Source organism: Aegilops tauschii, chromosome 2, assembly GCF_002575655.3.
Source record: "Aegilops tauschii subsp. strangulata cultivar AL8/78 chromosome 2, Aet v6.0, whole genome shotgun sequence".
In the NCBI taxonomy this organism is placed as follows: domain Eukaryota; kingdom Viridiplantae; phylum Streptophyta; class Magnoliopsida; order Poales; family Poaceae; genus Aegilops; species Aegilops tauschii.
In genome coordinates, this window is record NC_053036.3 from 598996561 (window position 1) to 599020849 (window position 24289).

The window sequence follows — 24289 nt, forward strand, 5'->3', positions numbered from 1 at the left end:
AAAAGTTTTCCAGCAACTGCTTTGTCTCAACACTACCACCAGCCAGCTCCTAGTTTCAAAACCCACTTCTACCAATGTCCTAGTGCTCAGAATAACAGCGGTTCAAACAACAGCCAGCACTCACCTTATGCAATGAACAACCAAAGTCACAAACAGTACCAGCAACAAACCCCTGTCTCTAATGTCCACTACTCCCAACACAATGATGTTCAGAATAACAGCGGTACACGGTGCCAACAACACCAACCTCAAGAGCAGAACCATCAGCAACCACACAGAGGCGAGTCTCATGGGCAAAGTTACAGTACCTTAGAACCATAGTTCAACAGCATGTGGTATTCCGACCATCCTCTACAGCATTTTCCAACAGATATTCCTTCGAGCTCAACTGGTCATCCAACTATCAGAACATTAGAACTACACATGCAGCACCAACCACAATGCCTAATGGTCCAAAGAAACAACAATTATAATGAGGGACATCTGCAACTTAGTAATGGTCAAATGAACTCCGGTGGTCATGTCTTCCAGCCTCATCAACATCATTCTCAGCTAGAACAGACTCAATTCACTGACCAAGCGAATGACCATCAAGATCACTGCCAAGTTTTGGAAATAAGAGATTCTACAATGGAGGAAAAAGACGTGTATGAAACAATCGCCGACAATACGCCAGGCATCGGTCAAAATTATAGGTAATGAATTGGTTGTTCCTGTTACAGTAAAGTTTTGGTCCCTTCTTTTTCTACTCTAATGTATTCTGCCTGAAGCTATCATATTCAAGTGTTTCAGCTCGATTCTTCTACTACTATAATTGAATACTCATCACCTCTAATGTTAAATAAGAAAATCATACGGTTTAAAAGGCATTTATTTTTTTGGCAGCAAGAGTATATTCTTCGTCGAACGACGCTGGGCCGATCATCAAACTTTAGGTTTGTCGATGAAGATCTACGGATATATTAACTCATTCGTCGTTGATGCTTACTCAGCGTTGCTGATGAAAGAACAGTTTCACGGACCGCCAACATTTTTTCCCAAGCATATAGTATCCTCACATTAGAACTTACAGAAGCGTCCTTCTATCAATTGCGACGGTATAAAGGAACACCCAGACATTGTCATCGAAAACTTCAAGAGAGCTTACCATTCTGCTTACAACACCCATCCGCAGACCATAGCCTCCTTTCGTGTTAAACCTGTGCAGAGTGTATGTAACTCAGACAGAGAGTGAGTTTCTTGTAACTGTAGCTCTACCTCACCATCATTTTTTGTTCCACTACATACCCCATATCTACTATTCACCTTCTAATCACTAACATAATGCTCTCAATTTTCAGGGATGACAGTGTTATTTACACCATGCATTTGATGCCACTCATTAATTTGAATAATAATTCATTTTTATCAATAATGTAAGTTCACTCTCATTGACAAGACATCAACATACGTTCATCCGAGCCAGTTCTACATTATGTTTTACAATAAATTTTATTAGTTTGTACGGTTATGTGTTTGCAGATCTATGTGAAACCGATGAGAGAACAACTAACTTTCAAAATGATAACATCCAACTACAACACAGGCCCTGTATTTGAGGCACCGAGCATCGTCTTCGAGAAGCACAATATCCGGCGCGAAAGAAGAAGAGTTGGAAGAAGATGACTACTGCATAACTCTGCCTTAATTTAGTTGTAGCCATCCGAACATTGTTTCAGCTATTTTGACTCATGTAATCACAAAAGTGTTTCAGCTATGTTTATGTCGGTCCAAGATATCTGTTATGGATCCCATTAAACACAGATCTGCGTTCAAATGTTCAAGTCTTCAAATCCTGAACAACAAACATTATAAATAAAAATCATATTTTTCCAAAAGAAGTTGTAAACATGATACTCAAGACATCATTTCCTTGCACTAGAACATCACTCACTTCGACTAGACATAATAAAAGAAACAATTGTAACAGAGAGGAACAATACTATCTGTTCGTAAGCATCTGGCGAAGGTGGTAAATGACTCACCTCCAATAATGCGGGTCACAGAGGCATGACAGTGCCTCTTATCCACATAGAACGTGCCTCTCTGACATGGGCAACTAAGCTGAAAAAATAACAACACACACACACGAGTGCACCACCAGTTAACACAGGACCGTCCCCTCGATAGCTTAACACCGGTCCCTCTCCAAGCCAACGAGTCAGGGAAGCACGGCCGTGACTCAAGGTTACGAAAGAAGATCCATCCTCTAGGATAGACGACTAAACTAAAAAAATACCAAAACAGAAGAACGACTGTGACTTCAATTGTAAAAGGTCCGTGACCTCACAAGTTTCACCGATGAGCCTCTTTGAGCAAAGCAGTGAGTGAAAACATTTCAAAAGAAAGGCACGACCATGCCATGAATAACATTGTAGACGTGCCTCTCCGAGCGAACGTGTCAGAGGAAGCATTTGCGAATGACAGACAGAACTCTGACCCTACATAACATAGGACATGCCTCCACTAACTCGACAGACGTGACTCCACTAGCAGACTAACTAGAAATATTACAAAACATACAACCATGACAGTAACTCATACTAACATAACGCAGTGCCTCTCCGAATTTAGTACCCAAAGGAAGGACAACGCCTCTGCCAAACATACGGCAGTGCATCCACTACCCTCACGGCTGTGCCTTTCCCAATCAAAGTACCACCACAACAATTGGAACACAGAAACACAACCGTTGCTAACACAATACTCCCACAACAACTCTCACACTGGATAACTGTCCCTAAAAAAGACATCATATATTGAAACAGACAACACAGAGAGGAAATCTGAAGAATCTTAAACACACTCAAGCCCTGCATAAAAAAATTCAAACACACAACCACAAACGTATATTCGATATAGAAACAACCGTGCCAAACACAGTACGAACACAAAGTGAAAGTAACGCCCCTACCTGTCCGTGTGACCATATTGAGAGAAGAACTGAAGCAGCTAGCCATCTAAACCACGGATGAAAACACACACTTCTAATCCGCACTGATATAGACGACTCAGCTAATAAAATAGGAACACAAACCCACGACCGTGCCTACTAATAACACCAGAGCGTGCCTTGCCTAAAACAAGGACAATGCCTCCCTGAGCAGACGACCGTGCGCTGCCTAGATACACGAACGTGCACATCTGAGTGATCCTCTTAATACATCTCATCTTATACCAACGCGTACCATCAAATCATAGGGGAAAATATTCTTGAAAGCATCCAAACAAGAAAAACATAAAGAACAAAAATAAACTTAAATTTCCAAACTAGTCAACTCCATCCGGTTCAAAATAAAACCACCACAATTATAATTCATCAGTCGATGTAATATTACCCCATACAATAACTATCAATTAACCAATTCATCAAACAATCCATCTTCGCAACACTTCCACCTGGAATCCTGCTTAGAAACGTCCTCGCCATCTAAGATCAGGAAGACAGCGACGATGCAGGATGTCCCTCATCGACAGAAACCGGCGGTATAGCTCATAGCTCACATACCCTTCCTGAAGGAAAAGCAAATGAAAACATAAATATACAAAAAACATACTGTTCTTGCAACAAAGGCAGAAACTAACGAAAATGAAATCTTCACTTACAGTAGCTCCATATTTCAGGTGATCAAAGGTAAGTGGCTTCCAATCCCAGTAGTGACTCAAAAGTTCTGGAAAAGAGGACTCCAGCTTCGAGTAAGATTCATCAATGATGGCTCCTGCTAAGTCCTCCATGGAGTCCCTTTCTTCGCCGCCTTTGATCATGAATTTCTCTTGGATGTCGATGTGGTACTCTTCTGGAATTATGATAAAATCTTGAAAAAGAGCATCTCTAACATTCCTGATGTCCACACTAGAGAAAGTTATACCTCTATTCTCAAGGAAATCCTTCAGGGCAGGGCACTCCGTCCTGGCCTTGCAGAAGTGATAGACCAAAACATGATTCTGCATAGCCAGTTGCATGACGGCGACTTTTCTACGCCCATAACAATCCTTTCGTGTGTACTCCATGCCAAGACCAAAAAACTTGTACTTCTCCTCGCGCAACCAGTCCTCGTACAAGGCAATGGTCTCCTCCACCTTGGAAGGCTCGTTCATGTACCACACGTCGAGCTTGGTGTTACCATCGGCAACTATCGGATGGTACTCGGTGGTGTTCAAAAAGTCGTCCATGGCAGCGAGCAGCAAGGTGCCAATGGAGATTCCTGAGACTCTACGACGAGGTTGGGGAGTGGTGAGGACGGTGGAACTGCCTGATGTTCTGTGGCTACAATGCGATGTGGAGACCTCAAAAACATGGCCAATATTTAACCTTGGCGAAGGATGTTTCAGTTACCATGCGCATTAACATGTGAACTAGGAACAACAAATAGACAGTTGTGCTTCTGCATCTCGTGAAACCATGCACTTCCTAAAGTCACGGTTGTGCAAAAATATTTGATGTCGTGGAGAAATCGAGGAGCCTCTAACTTTATTTTACGGTAACTGACACACCGAATAGTCACATCGAACAGCCGTCACATCGGTCATAAATTTTTCCATTGAACAAAGACCACTGACAGAAGAACCCAATGAGGCAAACAAAGAGCCTACTGTACACCTTAGATACGAAGGCCAAAACTGATCCGTGCCTCACCTAGTTAGATTCACACCGTCTCTCCCTCGGTAAGCTAATAAAAATGATCCAATCAAAGCTATAACAGCAACGGCAGTTTTTTCAACTGTTCCATGTCAATTAACACCACACAAGCACGGGCGTGACAAATAATAAGGCATGCAGCAACCATCTCTAAACTTCGATCGTCTCTAATCTTCGACCATCCATTTGAGCATCAATATTCGTGCTGCCTGGCTGTGGTTTTTTTTTGCTAGCATATTATGTTAGTCGGTGGAACGCTACCATTTTTTTAATTTTAGTGTAGTGACACTGGCTAAAAAAAGATACAGGACCCAAGCCACTACAGGCACGTGGATGCAGGCACCGGAGGCATGAAGTGAGGCCTCTACAGGCACGCACGTCGACCCTCTCGAGGCACGGGTACTAACCCTCTGCATGCACAAGAATATGGTAGCAGAGGCATCCGTCCACATACCTGATAGATAGGAACGGTTGTGAAGTCTCTAGAGTCACTAGCGCGTGGCACCACAGGTACCCATCCAAGAGAGTACAACGCAATATATGTATATGTATATGTATGAAGCCTCTATAGGCGGGGACGTCAGGCATGGGTATCAACCTTCTAGATGCACAAAAGTGTGTTGGCGGACGCATGGGTCCACTACAAAAAAAAGACACATCCGTGACATTTTGGGCCGAACATTTTTTTTCTGTCATACTTATGACACTTCTATGACGATAATTGTGACAAAACCCGGTATCATCATAGATGTGGTGGGATCCTACTTCTATGACAAAAAATCATGACAGAAAATGGGCTTTTCGTCCTGGGCGGGCCGGAGACGCAGCTGCATGACATTCTTTGGGCCGTCCATGACGGAAAAAACCATGGTAGAAGCGAGGGCGAGGAAAATTTCGGGGAGTTCCCAGTTACGGTGGGTGGTCAGGGGCCGAGCGATGCGCGTTTCTCTCGTACACGTACGCGCGTGTGTGCGAGGTGTTTGTTCTAACTGAACCCGAGTGAGGCGTTGGGCTCTAACTGAACCCGAGCGATTGCACTGCAGGCTACGCGTTACTGAACCCGAGCGATTGATCGATGGCTGTTAACTAAACCCGATCGAGCGAGTCCTTCGCTACTGCTGCTAACTGAAGTCGATCGATGCTGCCTCTCTGGGTGAACAGTGAGCGTTGCGGGGGGGGGGGGGTTGGATGAACAGTGAGCGGTGGGGGTGGATGAACAGGACCCCGTGGCGTTGCCTCGATCGAGCCGGTTGGGGCTGGATGAACAGGACCCCGTGGAGGGCTGGATGAATAGGATGACCCCGTGGAGGGTTGGATGAATAGTAGACGGTGGAGGGGTGCCCGTGGAGGGGTGGTTGAACAGTAGCCGGTGGAGTAGCGCACGGTGGAGGCTAGATGAAGAGGAGCCCGTGGAGGCTGGAGGAGGTCGACGGTAGCCCGTGGAGGCTGGAGGAGGTCGACGATGGAGATGAACAGTATCTCGTGGAGTCCCGTTTTGCGGTACGGCACACCCCTCCCGATGAACAGGACCCCCGTTTCGACCGTAGCACTCCAACACAAGTCCGTTTCGTCCGTTTTGCGGTACGCCACACCCCTCCCGATCAACAGGACCCCCGTTTCGACTGTAGGAGGTCCGTTTCCTCCGTTTTGCGGTACGCTAGACCCCTCCCGATGAACAGGACCCCGTTTCGAACGTGGCCGGTCGAACACAAGGCCGTTACCTCCATTCTGCGGTACGCCAGGCCTCATTTCCATCGCCTATTCCATCCAAGCCGGTTGGCTCCCACGCGTTCCGTTGCCTCCTGATGAACACGACGCATTGCGTTGCCTGCCCATGAACACGACGAAGACGCTGTTTCTCCGTTCCGACCCAGCCATGTACACGAGCCCTGGCCGTACGTATGCGCGAGTAGGCGTTCGAGACCCCGCCCGTATGTACGTACGTGGCCGTATTTTCTTTCTTGCACCCTGGCCGTTGTACGTACGTGTACATGCTACATGCGCGCCTCTACTACGACACGTGCGCGCCTCTACTATGACACGTGCGCGCCTCTACATCCACCAGTATGTACGTACACGTTCGCGACCAGAATGACAATGCTACGTACGCTTCAACCAGGTGGGTCCCGACTGTCAGGCACTTCCTTGCGTGCGAAGATGTAGCTGGTGGGTCCCAGCAGTCAGGGGGGCAAATCGTTTTTTCGGACGCACTTCCTTGCGTGCGAAGATGTAGCTGGTGGGTCCCAGCAGTCAGGGGGCGAATCGTTTTTTTTGCCCGGACGCACTTCCTTGCGTGCGAAAATGTAGCTGGTGGGTCCCAGCAGTCAGGGGGCAGAATCGTATTTTTTGCCCGGACGCACTTCCTTGCGTGCGAAGGTGTAGCTGGTGGGTCCCAGTAGTCAGGGGGGAAACGTTTTTTTCACGAAATACGGTGGCTCGTCCGGTGGGTCCCTGCTGTGAGGTGGAGGAATAATTATTTTGCGCGTAACAAGGAGGCACTTCCTTGCGGCCGCCGTGGACCCAGCTGTCAGCCTCTCCACGTACAGTACTCTTCCAATGGAAGTCATTCCTTGACCACGTTGACCACGCCGCACGGAGAGCACCATGGCGGTGGACGATGGCGAGGCTTAGGAAGGGGACGACGCGGAGCCGGGGAAGACGCGGCAGTGGAAGCCCGCGCGGAGAGGAGTACGAGGGTTCACTGGTTCGAATGCGGTGTGAGGCTGCCGTCACCGCAGGGCCTGGCCAGCGGTGGGAATAGTAGGGGGCGGTGAGGCCACGGGAGGCAGGAGCATGCGGCACGACCAACGCTGCTTTGGGCGGCTGGAGAAGGAAGACCAGAGGTTGAAGAAGCACTACGGTCGTTGGATGGACATCGTACGGTCACTGGAGCTAGAATCGTTCATATTGACTAAGTTGACAAAGCCCTTTGTCCCCGTCAACTTAGTAGGCCCACAAGTCAGCCTCCCACCAAGGTGGGTCCCAGCTAGCCGGGGGAGTATTCATTTTTTGTGCGTAATAAGGAGGCACTTCCGGTGGGTCCGAGCTGACAGCTGGGGGAACTTTTTTTGTGAAATACGGTGGCCCGTCCGGTGGGCCCCAGCAGTCAGGGGGAAACGTTTTTTTTGCAAAATACTGGTGGCCCGTCCGGTGGGTCCCTGCTGTCAGGTGGAGGAATAATTATTTTCCGCGTAATAAGGAGGCACTTCCTTGCGGCTGCCGTGGACCCAGCTGTCAGCCTCTCCACGTACAATACTCTTCCGATGGAAGTCGGTCGTTGACCACATTGACCACACCGCGCCGAGATCACCACGGCGGTGGACGATGGCGAGGCCTAGGAAGGGGATGACGCGGAGTCGGGGAAGACGCGGCAGTGGATGCCCACGCGGAGAGGAGTATGAGCATTCACTGGTTCGGCTGCGGTGTGAGGTTGCCGTCGCCGCAGAATAACAGGGGGTGTGGGTGAGTGGAGGGATGGCCTGGCCAGTGGTGGGAGTAGTATGGGGGCGGTGAGGCCTCCGCGGTAGCACAGCCGGCCACGGGAGGCAGGAGCAGGCGGCACGACCGGCGTTGCTTTGGGCGGCTGGAGCAAGAAGACCAGAGGTTGAAGAAGCACTATGGCCGTTGGATGGACATCATACGGTCACTGGAGTATTGACTAAGTTGACAAAGCCCTCCGTCCCCGTCAACTTAGTAGGCCCACAAGTCAGCCCAACAATATGGTGGGTCCCAGCTAGCAGGGGGTATTCATTTTTTGGGGCGTAATAAGGAGGCACTTCCTTGCGTGCGAAGATATAGCTGGTGGGTCCGACCTGTCAGCGGGGGGAACATTTTTTTGCAAAATACAGAGGCCCTTCCTGTGGGTCCTAGCTGTCTGGTGGAGGAATCATTATTTTGTGCGTAATAAGGAGGCATTTCCTTGTGTGCGGCCATGGACCCAGCTGTCAGCCTCTCCACGTACAGTCCACTTCCGATGGATGTCGTTCATTGACCACGTTGACCAGGCCGCGCCGAGAGCACCAGGGCGGTGGACGACGGCGAGGCCTAGGAAGGGAACAACACGGAGCCAGGGAATACTCGGCAGTTGTTTCCCACGCGGAGGAGTACGAGGGTTTACTGGTTCGTCTGCCGTCCCCAGAGAATAACAGCATGTGTGGGTGAGTAGAGGGATGGCTAGGCCAGCGATGGGAGTACGGTGGGGCCGTGAGGCCTGCGCGGCAGCATAGCCGGCCGCAGGAGGAGGGAGCAGGCAGTCCCGCCGGTGCTTGTTTGAGTGGCTGGAGCATGAAGAGCAGAGATTGAAGAAGCACGACAGCCGTTGGATGGACATCCAACAGTCACTGCTCTCGTGTGTTGACTAAGTTGACAGGGTGTTGCGTGTGCGTCAACCTTTTTTTATGAAAGCATACGCGTCAACCTGTAGTAGGCGCACAAGTCAGCCTCAAATCTGTGGAAAACAGCATACAACCCATCTGCCATTATTTCTAATAATGTACAGCCCATTTCCTAATTCTTAAGAATTTTTTTGGAGCCCATCTTCTTTTTGTTAGCATTACACCCCATATTGTGGCCACGGTTAAAAAGTATATGAAATTTTGCATATTCCGGTGCGGTCAACTATTTTTAATCCAGAAATATCGATTCACATTCAAACTATTTTGAAAAATAATTTATATAAATATAAAATCCAAATAATTGTCCACGCATAAAAATCAATGGAATTTAAAATCTTGTAATGAAAAAAAATTGAAACTAATTCCCGGTTTGATGTGTTTTAAAAATGTACAGCCCATTTCTGGGAAAACCGAATGAAACTCTCCTTGTCTTGAAAGATTTGCAGCCCAGCAGGGCCGATAAAGCAAGTAGGCCTTGTTTGGGTATTTCTTTAAAAAAATAGAACTGGGGTAGCCATTTTCAGCAAGAAAAAAACACAACTGGGCTCAGGATGTGGTAAACATAAATAAAACCCTGGCTAGACGGGCCACAGCCCCCGCACAGCCCCGTTGTTACCCCGATCCGTCGCTAAAACTAGTATAAATAACAATTGTTTGTTCCTCAAAAAAAAAACTGCGTGACCTGCTGGGTCCCTGGTGTCAGCCGCTCGTAGTGTAATTCTCTCGTTTATTGACTATGTTGACAATGGCGTGAGCCCCAGATGTCCAACCATTAGGAGGAACCATATTTTTGGGCTTGTAATATAGAGGCACTTGCTTGCGTACTGCCATGATGCTGGTGGGTCCCTACTGTCATCCTCTCCACGTAGTCATCTCCTTGTTCCTCTCAGTTGTTGACGATGTTGACAACGCAAGAGGGCGGCGCACCGCGCACGGCGAGCGAACCAAGGCCGCAAGGCGGAGGACGACGGCGAGGCCTCGGACAGAACGAACAGGAGCCGTGGAAGATGCGCCGGTCCAGTCGCAGGCGGAGGGGAGTACGAGGGTTGACTGGTTCGGGCGCGGGTACATGTTGGGGCTGACGTCGCCGGAGAATAACAGGACGTGTGGGGGAATAGAGGGAGGGACTGGCCAACGTTGGAGGGTACGTACGGTAGGGCGGCGGAGGCGCAGCCAGCCATGGGAGGCGGGAGCAGGCGGAGCCGACGGGGTGGTTTGGTTTGGGCGGCTGGAGGAAGAAGAAGACAAGAGATAGAAGATACACGACAGATGTTGGATGTCAATCCAACGGCTGGTAGGCAGAATCGTTTGTTGACTGGCTAGTAAGTCGACACCACATTGGATAGGCTATTTCCTCGCGGGTCCCAAATGTCAGAATCCAAATCTGTCACGGTCATGCAGCCTTTCCTATGAAAATTTACAGCCCATTTGATGTGCTAGTTCGAAATAAGTTTCTGGGTGCTGGTGGGGGCTAATCACTTGGCTTCCGTAATGCACAGTGAGCTCAAGCAGCCGGCGAGAGTGATGTTATTTCCCTTGGTTGGGATTTGTTACAATATTTCACTCTAAATTAAACGAATGGCAAGCCATTTGCCTTGTTTCAAAGAAAATATGACAGTCACAGCCGAGTTGAAAAGGGCAGGAACATGTAACTCCAGCTTACAAACTGTACAAAAGCACAAGGGTTAATTGTTCATCAGGTTTACAAAAAAACCCAGGTTGAAAAGGGCAACAACATCTAACTCCAGCACTGTTTTCGTCAGTCACAGTCAAATGGATCGGTCAGGTCCATACAATGAACATCCTGGGTCGTAAATTTACTGGATTATGACCCAATATGTTGTAAATAGAAGCCCGGCACGTTCAGAAGCTCTTTTGCCCACCTGAAACTCCTTTTTTTTGCTCTTCGACATACCCATCCGTCAAAACGATGCTGCTGATAAACTTAAGCCTGATGGACAATAGTAACCTCGCATTCAGCAGGAAGAATGTGACAAATCTAGTGTTTGCACGGTTGGCTACATATCGTTCTAGCGTTATTGTCTTCAATCGAATCTCATGAGAAGTGATAAAATCTCGATGCTTACAAATCCACCGATTGGTTATAACTTTCTTACCCCGTCCTGTTGCCTAAATAGTCATGAAGATTGAAAATAGTTAAGGTCTAAAAGAAGAGTGTCCAAAGAGCAACAGCTGAACGGTTAATTCTAGTACACTATATGCGGGCTTCCAATGTGCGTGAAATTATCACCTTTATATACAACTTCTCCAGACATGGAAAGCATTGCAGCAAGCCAATAATCTTGTTCAGATCAAAACTATTCATTTGGATATATAAGATCTTGACACAATCCAGCACCATTGATAGGCCATCCATGGAGAAACTCTTCATTGAGCATAGAACATAATATTAGTACAAAATGTGTACTCCAAGATGATATATAACTTATACGCAGAAATTTAAAATGCAGCTTATGGTTACAAGTGTAGATGATAATATAAAGTACCTGAAGAACTGTGGAGCCAAACACCATATTGAAATGAGCACATAGATCATGTATTACACCCAAGGTCTCCAGTTTAGGCGCAGAGAGGACGGTTATTTGCAACGGTGAATAACTAGAATCAAGGATCAACCTTTGAAGTGAAGAGGCATCTTGGATGATGAGCTGCCTTCCGTTAAAAGAAATTCCAATTCTTACAAGGTTAGGCGACTTTATTTGGAGACAACCGATTCTAACTGTGAAAACAAGCACCAAGCACTCCAGGGCAGGGCAACTGTAGTGGATGATGCTGTGCAATGAGGCCTCCAATATACGAACCCGTACAAGTGAAAGTTTCTTGAGAAATGGGAGTCGAAGGTTTAGTACCAGATTGTCTGTGTAACACCCCGGATGTGACTTTCCATATTTGTAACTCCAACTCTTGCCATTTTCGGCTATGTGTTATGATATTCCCTCCGTGGTTGGGTTTTGTCTTTCGTTTTGGGTTTTGTTCATGTCATGCATTCCATATCATGTCATCATGTGCATCTCATTTGCATACGTGTTCATCTCATGCATCCGAGCATTTTCCCCGTTGTCCGTTTTGCAATCCGACACTCCCACATGCGCCGGCGCACCCCTCTGTTCTCTTTTCATGAGCGGGTGTCAAACATTCTCGGAATGGACCGAGCCTTGCCAAGTGGCCTTGGTACACCACCGATAGACCACCTGTCAAGTTTCGTGCCATTTGGAGGTCGTTTGGTGATCCAACGGTTAACCGGGTAACCGCAAAGCCCTATTTTGGTAATGCAGCCCAACACCCTCTAAAACAGCCCAATAACCCATCTAAGTCACTTCCATGCTCTCGGTCGTTCGATCACGATCGTGTGGGCGAAAACCGCACCTCATTTGGAGTCTCCTAGCTCCCTCTACCTATAAATATGTGCACCCCTCCGAAATTTCGGGTCCCGAAACCCTAGCCCCGCTCCCTCCGCGCGCCGGACACGTCCAGACGGCGCCGGACGCATCCGCCGCCGCCGCCCCAGCCAACGGGCAGGCGCCACGTGGCCCCCGGCCGCCCGCGCCGCCGCCAGCCCGCCGGGGCCCGAGGTCGGCCCTCCCGGCCCCAGCCGCCCCGAGCCGCCGCCCGCCGCCTCCCGCGCCTCCTGGCCCGAGTCGCCGCCGGCCACCGCCTCCACCTTGCCGGCCGCTTCCCTCCGGCGACCTCGGCCCGCCGCCCGTCGCTTCTCGCCGCGCCGCGTCGCCCCGGTGGCCGCCGCGCCGCGCCGCCCCGGCCGCCGCCGCCTCCGCCGGCGCAGATCCGGCGAGGGGCCGGCCGGATCCGGCCTCCTCTCCCTCCGACGGCCTCCTCCCGCAGCTCCGGCGAGCGCACTCCGGCGGTCCTTGAGAAACGAGCCTGATCCAGATCTGAGCGGTTGACTTTCTTCCCCCTCGTTTTTCTCGAAGTCCCGAAAATCTTGCGATATGTTGCTCTGTTCATCGCATCATATCTCCTTGCATACTGCTCCATTTCGTGCGTGTGATATATCAAAATGTTCATCACGAGAAGCTCTTTATTGTGTTACATTATGGCATGCTCATTTGAGTTCATCTTGATGCCCAAATCTCTGATGCAATAGTGCTATATGATGTTTACTGCTGTTACTTATCAGAATATGATGATTTGTCATTTTTGCTACATTTATTGTGTGCATCTTATGAGCATGAGCTCTACATGTGTTTTGAGATATGCCATGCCATCTTTATAGAGGTGCTTGCCATGTATTTTTGTGATCAATTTGGTGACTAGCACAAGCATGCAAACTAGGCATCGCAATGTTGCTGATTTCAGGGACAGGATTTTGCTAAGTCCTTTACCTGCTGTTATTTTGATGCCATGTAAACTTGATGTTACAGAGCGATCCATGCTTATTTTGAGATACTTCATTAAGGATGTTTTGGACATATGGTTATGCTCTATCCATCCATGCCACTTTTTGCAATTATGGAGTGCCCTAGCATGTCTAAATCGTGCTCTACTTTTGCTATAAAATGTTCCTGGCAGAATGTTAACATGATATTCAATTTTGCCATGGTTGTTTCTAGTGATCCAAGCATGCTATGAACTTGTTCTTGCCATGGTTAGCTTCATGAACATTTCATCTTGCTTGTGATATGCTTGTTTTGTCATCCAATGCTTTGCGATAAGTGAATCGAGCTCGCAAAGATGTCATCATAATTCTGTTAATGCCATGCTGTGTTTTTCTGCCAAGTCTGAATCTGTTAACGTAACTTGCTATGTTTACATGGGTGCCATTATATCTTCTGATCCTTTTTGGCTGATGGTCAGTAAGGGACTTTTGTTCTATGCGTTGAGTAGAATCATGCCGTGCCTTGTTTTGCTATGTTAAGTTCTTGTAGCATGCTGTTTGCCTGCTCTAAACATGGCTTCCTGATGTTATTTCTGGCATGTTAGTATTTTCACTAAGTCTGTGATGCTGATATCTTTTGCACTTTTGCCATGCTTGTTTGAACCTGTTATGATGTGATCTAGCCGTAGCTCAGTGTTCATCTTTTGTCAACCATCTCCTGTAGATCATTGCCATGTGCTTTGTTGCTATGTTGGGGTGCTGTAGCATAGTTTCTTGATGTATTCTAAGTGCTATCATGCTGTTAACCGCAGATTTATGTCATTCTTGTGTTGCTTGCCATTTGCAAACCATGCATCCGTTTCCGGTGATCTTTATATCGATTTCAACTGAAATTATCTCATCTTTCTAGCGGCATACTTGGTTTGCCAAGTTGATTCCTTGTTCATCATCTTTCCTTCCGGAGCACGCATATGCATTGCATATCACATCTCGCATATCATGCCATGTATTGCATCATGTTGTTTGCGCATTGCACCGTGATTGATTGTGGTTCCATTGCTTGTGTTCTTGCTTTGGGTAGAGCCGGGAGACGAGTTCGTGAACGAGGAACCTGTTGAGTACGCTACCGAGGATCAAGCTTTCGACAACTCTGAGAACTTTGCAGGCAAGATGACCATACCCTCGAAATCACTTCTATCTTTGCTTTGCTAGTTGTTCTCTCTATCGCTATGCTTGCGCTACCTGCCACTTGTTTATCATGCCTCCCATATTGCCATGTCAAGCCTCTAACCATCCTATCCTAGCAAACCGTTGTTTGGCTAAGTTACCGCTTTGCTCAGCCCTTCTTATAGCGTTGCTAGTTGTAGGTGAAGATGAAGTTGGTTCCATGTTGGAACATGGATATTTTTTGGGATATCACAATATCTCTTATTTAATTAATGCATCTATATACTTGGTAAAGGGTGGAAGGCTCGGCCTTATGCCTGGTGTTTTGTTCCACTCTTGCCGCCCTAGTTTCCGTCATACCGGTGTTATGTTCCTTGATTTTGCGTTCCTTACGTGGTTGGGTGATTTATGGGACCCCTTGACAGTTCGCTTTGGTTAAAACTCCTCCAGCAAGGCCCAACCTTGGTTTTACCATTTGCCACCTAAGCCTTTCCCTTGGGTTTTCGCCAGCCCGAGGGTCATCTTTATTTAACCCCCCCGGGCCAGTGCTCCTTCGAGTGTTGGTCCGAACTGAGTAGAGTGCGGGGCCACCTCGGGGAAACTTGAGGGCTGGTTTTACTCGTAGGATGTCTCATCCGGTGTTGCCCTGAGAACAAGATATGTGCAGCTCCTATCGGGATTTGTCGGCACATCGGGCGGCTTTGCTGGTCTTGTTTTAACGTTGTCGAAATGTCTTGTAAACCGGGATTCCGAGACTGATCGGGTCTTCCCGGGAGAAGGTATATCCTTCGTTGACCGTGAGAGCTTATAATGGGCTAAGTTGGGACACCCCTGCAGGGTATTATCTTTCGAAAGCCGTGCCCGTGGTTATGAGGCAGATGGGAATTTGTTAATGTCCGGTTGTAGAGAACTTGACACTTGACTTAATTAAAATACATCAATCGCGTGTGTAGCCGTGATGGTCTCTTCTCAGCGGAGTCCGGGAAGTGAACACGGCCTGAGTTATGTATGAACGTAAGTAGGAGTTCAGGATCACTTCTTGATCACTTCTAGCTTCTCGATCGATGCGTTGCTTCTCTTCTCGCTCTCATTTGCGTATGTTAGCCACCATATATGCTTAGTGCTTGCCGCAGCTCTACCATATTACCCCTTTCCTACCTACAAGCTTAAATAGTCTTGATCTCGCGGGTGTGAGATTGCTGAGTCCTCATGACTCACAGATTCTACCAAAACAGTTGCAGGTGCCGAGGATACCTATGCAGGTAACACAACCGAGGTCAAGTGGGAGTTCGACGAGGACCGTGGTCGTTACTATGTTTTGTTTCCTGATGATCAGTAGTGGAGCCTAGTTGGGACGATCAGGGATCTAGCATTTGGGGGTTATCTTCTTTTCTTTTGGATTTGACCGTAGTCGGTCCATGTGTGTATTTTGGATGATGTATGAACTTATTTAAGTATTGTGTGAAGTGGCGATTGTAAGCCAACTCCCTTTATCCCATTCTTGTTCATTACATGGGATTGTGTGAAGATGACCCTTCTTGCGACAATACCTACAATGCGGTTATGCCTCTAAGTCGTGCCTCGACACGTGGGAGATATAACCGCATCGTGGGTGTTACAAGTTGGTAATCAGAGCCATCCCCGACTTAGGAGCCCCCTGCTTGATCGAATCGCTGGCGTTGTTGAGTCTAGAACAAAAATGTTTTGAGTCTTAGGATTATATATATCGGAGAGTAGGATTCTTTTTACTCCTCAGTCCCTTCGTTGCTCTGGTCAGGTCTCCTGACGTAGAAGTTTTGACTCTTCTCTCCTCAAATTTCACTAATTTTTTTTTTAGGATCACGCGGGTATCTTGGAATCGTTTCGATAGTTTTGTGACGAGAACATTGTTCTTGGTGCCTCCTGACATTTAGGGGTTGTGGCAGTGTCCCAGGGAGTTGAGCTCCGAGGTGTTGTCGTCAGAATTTTATCGTTGCAGTTCTGGAATACCTGAGTTTCACCGACATCGAAAATCTCTTTTATGCAGTTGTTGGTGAGATCACCTCGACGCCACCCAGTACTGGGGCGGGAGTTCGGGAGTATTGCCATAACTCGTATAACGGATGCTTTTCGAAGGTTGAGGTACACAATTTCCGAAGGTTTCTTGGTTATGTGTTGACGGATGGATACAGCTGGATCTTGGGATTGCTAGTTTGGGTGATATATTTTGTGTCCCCTGTATCCCCAACACCAGATTGCATAACCAGAAAGTTTCGGGAGTTTATAGGTGGGATTCAAGTAGCTCTTAGCATTTCTTCCCGCAGATATTTGGTTTCTGATTGGGTAATCCTTACCACTTATTTGTTCCAGTTGCACCTTGTTATTTCATTCATCAATCTTTTATTAAGTGGCTTCTCACCTTAATGGACGTGTGATGTTAGCTTTGGAATTCATTCATTCATCCTTGTTCGAATGTTTATTGTGAAGACTATATGTTGCAATTTCTATCCGTTGATTCAACTTGTCTATCTGTCTATCAAGATGCTAACGGATGTCACCCTCTTCAGGATGGCTCCGCCAACGCGTCAGAATTCGGATCGCAATGATGAGAGTCAAGCGAACCCTCCGCCACCACCTCCGCCTCCGCAGGCATGGCAAGCTTTGATGGCAGCCACAAACGCCAATGCTCAGTTGCTGATTCAGCTAATGCAAGAGCGTAACCAAGGCCAAGGCAATCAAGGGAATCAAGGTCAAGGGCAGTACAACCATCAGCCTCAGTTCGCTACCCTCAACCAGTTCCTTGCAAACCAGCCTAGTCTTTTAGCTACTGTGCCGAAGCCACAGACGCCGATGATTGGCTCGTGGATATCAACAAGCATTTTGAATGTAGCAATGTCAGGCCCGAGGACTATGTCAAGTTCGCTTCCTTTCAACTCAAAGACCAAGCTGCTGATTGGTATCAACAATACAAAGATTCCAGAGGAGGTCATGTGATCACTTGGACTGACTTCTGTCGGGACTTTAAAGCTCACCATATTCCTACAAGTGTTGTTGAGAGCAAGCGTGAGGAGTTCCGCAATCTGAAACAAGGCAACATGTCTGTGTATCAATACAACATCCAGTTTCAGAAACTTGCTCGCTTCGCTAAACAAGACGTTCCTGATGAAAAGAGCATGATCTATCACTTCAGAGGTGGCCTTAGAGAGGATCTGCAGTTAGCTCTCGTTCTTGTTGAGCCTACTCAGTTTGATCAATTCTATAACATGGCCCTCAAGCAAGAAGGTGCTCAGCTCAAGTGTGAGGCTTCTAAGAAGAGAATCAGGGATGCAGTTCAATCTTCTTCTTCTTCTTGTCAAGTGGCTGCTAAGCAACAGAAGTTTTGGCTTCCTCCTCCTCCGTTTCGTCAGCCTTTCTAGCAAAAGATCAAAGGTGGCCATGGATCTTCCCACCCACCCAACCCAGCTCATCAGAACAAGTCTCAGAACCAAGCTCCAAGGTCAAGTGCTCCTTATCATCGTTCGCTCTCAGAGGTGACTTGCAACAAGTGTCAGCAGAAAGGTCACTATGCGAACAAGTGCTTCAACCAAAGGCGCCTTCCGCCTCCTCCTCCTGTTCGTTCAGCAAGCAATGCAGTGGTCAAACATAATTCCAAGTCTGCAAAGGTGAACATGATGAATGCAGCGCAAGCGGAGGAATCTATTGACGTGATAATGGGTAATCTTCCAGTTAATGATATTCCTGCAAAAGTCTTATTTGATACCGGTGCATCGCATTCTTTCATGTCATATCCTTTTGCATCGAAGCACAATGTTGACACAGAGGTTTTGTCCAAAGTTATGCAAGTTGTTTCTCCGGGAAAGCTTATGACTTCTAGTTTGGTTGCTCCCAATGTTTCTATCAAGATGGGCGACTATAGATTTCTGGCTAAACCAATTGTTCTTGGCGACTCTGATATTGATCTAATTCTCGGGATGGACTGGCTTTCTCAGCACAAGGCTCAGCTTGATTGTGCTGCCAAACAAATTCAATTGACACACCCTTCTGGGGATGTTATCATCTATGCCGCTCGTGATGAAACCATTCAGTTGTTTTCTCTCAATGAGAAGGGCGAGTTGGATGCTATTTTCTCAAATTCTAGTCGTTTGTGAGTACCAAGATGTCTTTCCAGAAGAGCTTCCGGGCATGCCTCCTCACCGCCAGTCGAATTCGTTATCGATCTTGAGCCTGGCACCGAACCCGTTTGCAAGCGTCCTTACAAGCTTGGACCCAAGGAGCTGAAAGAATTGAAGAAACAGCTCGATGAACAAGAGCGTCTGGGTTTGATCAGACAGAGTTCTTCTCCATGGGGTTGTGGAGTTCTTTTTGTCCAGAAGAAGGATGGCACGGACCGACTTTGCGTCGATTACCGTCCATTGAACAAGATGACAATCAAGAACAGGTATCCACTTCCCAACATCAATGAGCTATTCGAGCAGCTAAAGGGTGCTAAAGTATTCTCCAAGCTTGACCTTCGTATGGGTTATCATCAGATTCGCATTCGTGAACAAGATATTCCCAAGACAGCATTCAGAACAAGCTTTGGTTCTTACAAATATACTGTTATGTCTTTCGGCCTTGTCAATGCTCCTCCAACATTCTCTAGAATGATGAACTTCATCTTCAACCCCTACACAAATGAATTCGTCCTGGTGTATCTTGATGATATCTTGGTCTTCTCCAAGAATAAGAAGGATCATGCCATACATTTGCAATTGGTGCTTGACAAGCTCAGAGAGCATCAATTCTATGCGAAGTTTTCCAAATGTGAGTTCTGGCTTGATGAAGTTCTTTACCTTGGTCACATCATCTCTGCCAAGGGCAGTGCTGTTAATCCCGAGAAGGTGTCTGCAGTTGTGAATTGGGAACCTCCTCAGAATGTCAAGCAGCTCCGCAGTTTCCTTGGTCTTGCAAGCTATTGCCGAAGATTCGTTGAGAACTTCTCTAAGATTGCAAAGCCTCTTTCCAACCTCCTCCAGAAGCATGTCAAGTATGTCTGGACGCCTGAGTGTGACGTTGCTTTCAACACCCTCAAAGAGAAGCTTGTCACAGCTCCTGTCTTGACTCCTCCTGATGAATCCAAGCCATTCGAAGTTTTCTGTGATGCTTCTCTTCAAGGTCTCGGTGCTGTGTTGATGCAAGAGAAGAAAGTTGTGGCTTATAACTCTCGCCAGTTGAAGCCCAACGAAAAGAACTACCCCACTCACGATCTTGAGTTGGCGGCAGTTGTCCATGCATTGATAACATGGAGACATCTCTTGTTGGGAAGGAAAGTGGACATATTCACCGATCACAAGAGCCTCAAGTATATCTTCACTCAACCCAATCTCAACCTCAGGCAAACTCGATGGGTCAAAATGATTCAGGAGTACAACCCAAGCATTGCATATACTCCAGGCAAGGCCAATGTGATTGTAGATGCTTTGAGCAGAAAGGCTTATTGCAACAGTTTAATTCTCAAGCCTTTTCAACCGGATCTTTGTGAAGCCTTCCGCAAACTCAATCTTCAAGTTGTTCCTCAAGGTTTTCTTGCCAACCTCCTAGTCACTCCAACTTTGGAAGACCAAATTCGTGAGGCTCAACTCCTGGATGCCATGGTGAAAAAGGTGAAACGTGGTATCGACAAGGGAATTTCCAAATATAAGTGCTTCCACATTGATGACAGAGATACCCTTTTCTTCGAGGATCGTATTGTGGTTCCTAAAGGCAATCTGAGAAAAGTCATTATGAACGAGGCACACAATTCACTTCTATCCATTCATCCTGGAAGTACGAAGATGTACCATGACCTCAAGCAGTCGTATTGGTGGACTCGAATGAAGCGAGAAATTGCTCAATTCGTGAATGAATGTGATGTCTGCAGAAGGGTGAAAGCAGAACACCAACGACCAGCTGGTCTCCTCCAACCTCTTGCTATTCCAGAATGGAAGTTTGATCATATCGAGATGGACTTCGTGATTGGTTTTCCTAAGTCCAAGCGTGGAAATGATGCTATCTTCGTTGTCATTGACAAGCTTACAAAAGTGGCTCATTTTCTTCCTATCAAAGAATCTATGACAGCAGCTCAGTTGGCAGAGCTTTACACCTCCAGAATTGTCTCCTTGCACGGCATTCCACAATTGATTTCTTCAAATCGTGGAAGCATCTTCACTTCTAAGTTCTGGGACTCCTTCCAGAAGGCCATGGGCACCAACATTCGTTTCAGCACAGCTTTCCATCCTCAAACAAGTGGCCAAGTCGAGCGAGTCAATCAAATCCTTGAAGATATGCTCAGGGCTTGTGTCATTTCCTTTGGCATGAAGTGGGAAGATTGTCTTCCATATGCCGAGTTCTCCTACAACAACACCTTCCAAGCAAGTGCCGGCAAGGTCCCATTCAAAATTCTCTATGGCAGGAAGTGCCGTACTCCTCTCAATTGGTCCGAGACAGGTGAACGCCAACTTCTTGGCAACGACTTGATCACAGAAGCTGAAGAAATGTGCAAAGTCATTCGTGAGAATCTCAAAGCCGCACAATCGCGCCAGAAGTGCTATTATGATGACAAGCACCGTGATGTGGCCTTTGAAATCTGAGACCATGTCTACCTCCGCGTCTCTCCAATGAAAGGCACTTGTCGCTTCAGTATCAAAGGGAAGCTTGCCCCTAGATACATGGGTCCCTTTAAGATCATTGGCAAAAGAGGCGACCTCGCCTATCAACTTGAACTTCCCTTAAACTTCGCGAATGTGCATGATGTGTTTCACGTGTCACAGCTTCGCAAGTGCTTCAAGCCGCCTGAGCGTACCACCAACTTCGAAGAGATTGACCTCCAAGAAGATCTGTCCTACCATGAGCACTCCGTTGCTATTCTTGAAGAAACTAAGCGCAAGACTCGCAACACGTCAATCAAATTCCTGAAAGTGAAGTGGTCACACCATTCCGACCGAGAAGCCACCTGGGAACGCAAGGACCACCTCCGTTCCGAATATCCGGAGTTATTCCAGTCCTAGATCTCGGGACGAGATCCCCTTGTAGTGGTGGAGTGTTGTAACACCCCGGATGTGACTTTCCATATTTGCAACTCCAACTCTTGCCATTTTCGGCTATGTGTTATGATATTCCCTCCGTGGTTGGGTTTTGTCTTTTGTTTTGGGTTTTGTTCATGTCATGCATTCCATATCATGTCATCATGTGCATCTCATTTGCATACGTGTTCGTCTCATGCATCCGAGCATTTTCCCCGTTGTCTGTTTTGCAATCCGACACTCCCACATGCACCGGCGCACCCCTCTTGTCTCTTTTCGTGAGCAGGTGTCAAACGTTCTCGGAATGGACTGAGCCTTGCCAAGTGGCCTTGGTACACCACCGGTAGACCACCTGTCAAGTTTCGTGCCATTTGGAGGTCGTTTGGTGCTCCAACGGTTAACCGGGTAACCGCAAAGCCCTCTTTTGGTAATGCAGCCCAACACCCTCCAAAACAGCCCAATAACCCATCTAAGTCACTTCCATGCTATCGGTCATTCGATCACGATCGTGTGGGCGAAAACCGCACCTCATTTGGAGTCTCCTAGCTCCCTCTACCTATAAATATGTGCACCCCTCCAAAATTCCGGGTCCCGAAACCCTAGCCCCGCTCCCTCCGCACGCCGGACACGTCCCGACGGCGCCGGACGCATCCGCCGCCGCCGCCCCAGCCAACGGGCGGGCGCCACGTGGCCCACGGTCGCCCGCGCCGCCGCCAGCCCGCCGGGGCCCGAGGTCGGCCCTCCCGGCCCGAGCCGCCACCCGCCGCCTCCCGCGCCTCTCGGCCTGAGTCGCCGCCGGCCGCCGCCTCCGCCTCGCCGGCCGCCTCCCTCCGGCGACCTCGGCCTGCCGCCCGTCGCTTCTCGCCGCGCCGCGCCGCCCCGGCCGCCACCGCCTCCGCCGACGCAGATCCGGCGAGGGGCCGGCCTGATCCGGCCTCCCCTCCCTCCGGCGGCCTCCTCCCGCAGCTCCGGCGAGCACACTCCGGCGTTCCTCGAGAGACGAGCCCGATCCAGATCTGAGCGGTTGACTTTCTTCCCCCCTCGTTTTTCTCTAAGTCCCGAAAATCTTGTGATATGTTGCTCTGTTCATCGCATCATATCTCCTGGCATACTGCTCTGTTTCGTGCGTGTGATATATCAAAATGTTCATCACGAGATTCTCTTCATTTCGTTCCATTGTGGCATGCTCATTTGAGTTCAGCTTGATGCCCAAATCTCTGATGCAAGAGTGCTATATGATATTTACTGCTGTTACTTATCAGAATATGATGATTTGTCATTTTTGCTACATTTATTGTGTGCATCTTATGAGCATGAGCTCTACATGTGTTTTGAGATATGCCATGCCATCTTTATAGAGGTGCTTGACATGTATCTTTGTGATCAATGTGGTGACTAGCACAAGCATGCAAACTAGGCATCGCAATGTTGCTGATTTCATGGACAGGATTTTGCTAAGTCCTTTACCTGCTGTTATTTTGATGCCATGTAAACTTGATGCTACAGAGAGATCCATGCTTATTTTGAGATACTTCAGTAAGGATATTTTGGACATATGGTTATGCTCCATCCATCCATTCCACTGTTTGCAATTATGGAGTGCCCTAGCATATCTAAATCTTGCTCTACTTTTGCTATAAAATGTTCCTGGCAGAATGTTAACATGATATTCAATTTTGCCATGGTTGTTGCTAGTGATCCAAGCATGCTATGAACTTGCTCTTTCCATGGTTAGCTTCATGAACATGTCATCTTGCTGGTGATATGCTTGTTTTGTCATGCAATGCTTTGCGATGAGTGAATCGAGCTCGCAAAGATGTTATCATAATTCTGTTAATGCCATGCTCTGTTTTTCTGCCAAGTCTGAATCTGTTAACAAAACATGCTATGTTTACATGGGTGCCATCATATCTTCTGATCCTTTTTGGCTCATGGTCAGTAAGGGACTTTTGCTCTATGCTTTGAGTAGAATCATGCCATGCTTGTTTGAAGCTGTTATGGTGTGATCTAGTAATAGCTCTGTGTTAATCTTTTGTCAAGCATCTCCTGTAGATCACTGCCATGTGCTTTGTTGCTATGTTGGGGTGCTGTAGCATAGTTTCTTGATGTATTCTAAGTGCTATCATGCTGTTAACCGCAGATTTATGTCATTCTTGTGTTGCTTGCCATTTGCAAACCATGCATCCGTTTCCGGTGATCTTTATATCGATTTCAACCAAAATCATCTCATCTTTCTAGCGGCATACTTGGTTTGCCAAGTTGATGCCTTGTTCATCATATTTCCTTCCGGAGCACGCATATGCATTGCATATCACATCTCGCATATCATGCCATGTATTGCATCATGTTGTTTGCGCATTGCACCGTGATTGATTGTGGTTCCATTGCTTGTGTTCTTGCTTTGGGTAGAGCCGGGAGACGAGTTCGTGAACGAGGAACCTGTTGAGTACGCTACCGAGGATCAAGCTTTCGACAACTCTGAGAACTTTGCAGGCAAGATGACCATACCCTCGAAATCACTTCTATCTTTGCTTTGCTAGTTGTTCTCTCTATCGCTATGCTTGCGCTACCTGCCACTTGTTTATCATGCCTCCCATATTGCCATGTCAAGCCTCTAACCATCCTATCCTAGCAAACCGTTGTTTGGCTAAGTTACCGCTTTGCTCAGCCCTTCTTA

At 47.6% G+C, this 24289-nt stretch overlaps 1 protein-coding gene across 1 annotated transcript; it reads right to left on the reverse strand.

Moving 5' to 3' along the window:
- Positions 1-3450: 3450 nt before the first annotated feature.
- Positions 3451-4212, reverse strand: LOC141041321 (uncharacterized). Its single transcript, XM_073507459.1, has 2 exons — positions 3646-4212; positions 3451-3552 (listed from the first exon to the last, which is right to left on the reverse strand). Exons 1-2 carry the CDS (start codon positions 4210-4212, stop codon positions 3451-3453), a joined length of 669 nt encoding a protein of 222 aa, XP_073363560.1.
- Positions 4213-24289: the final 20077 nt, after the last annotated feature.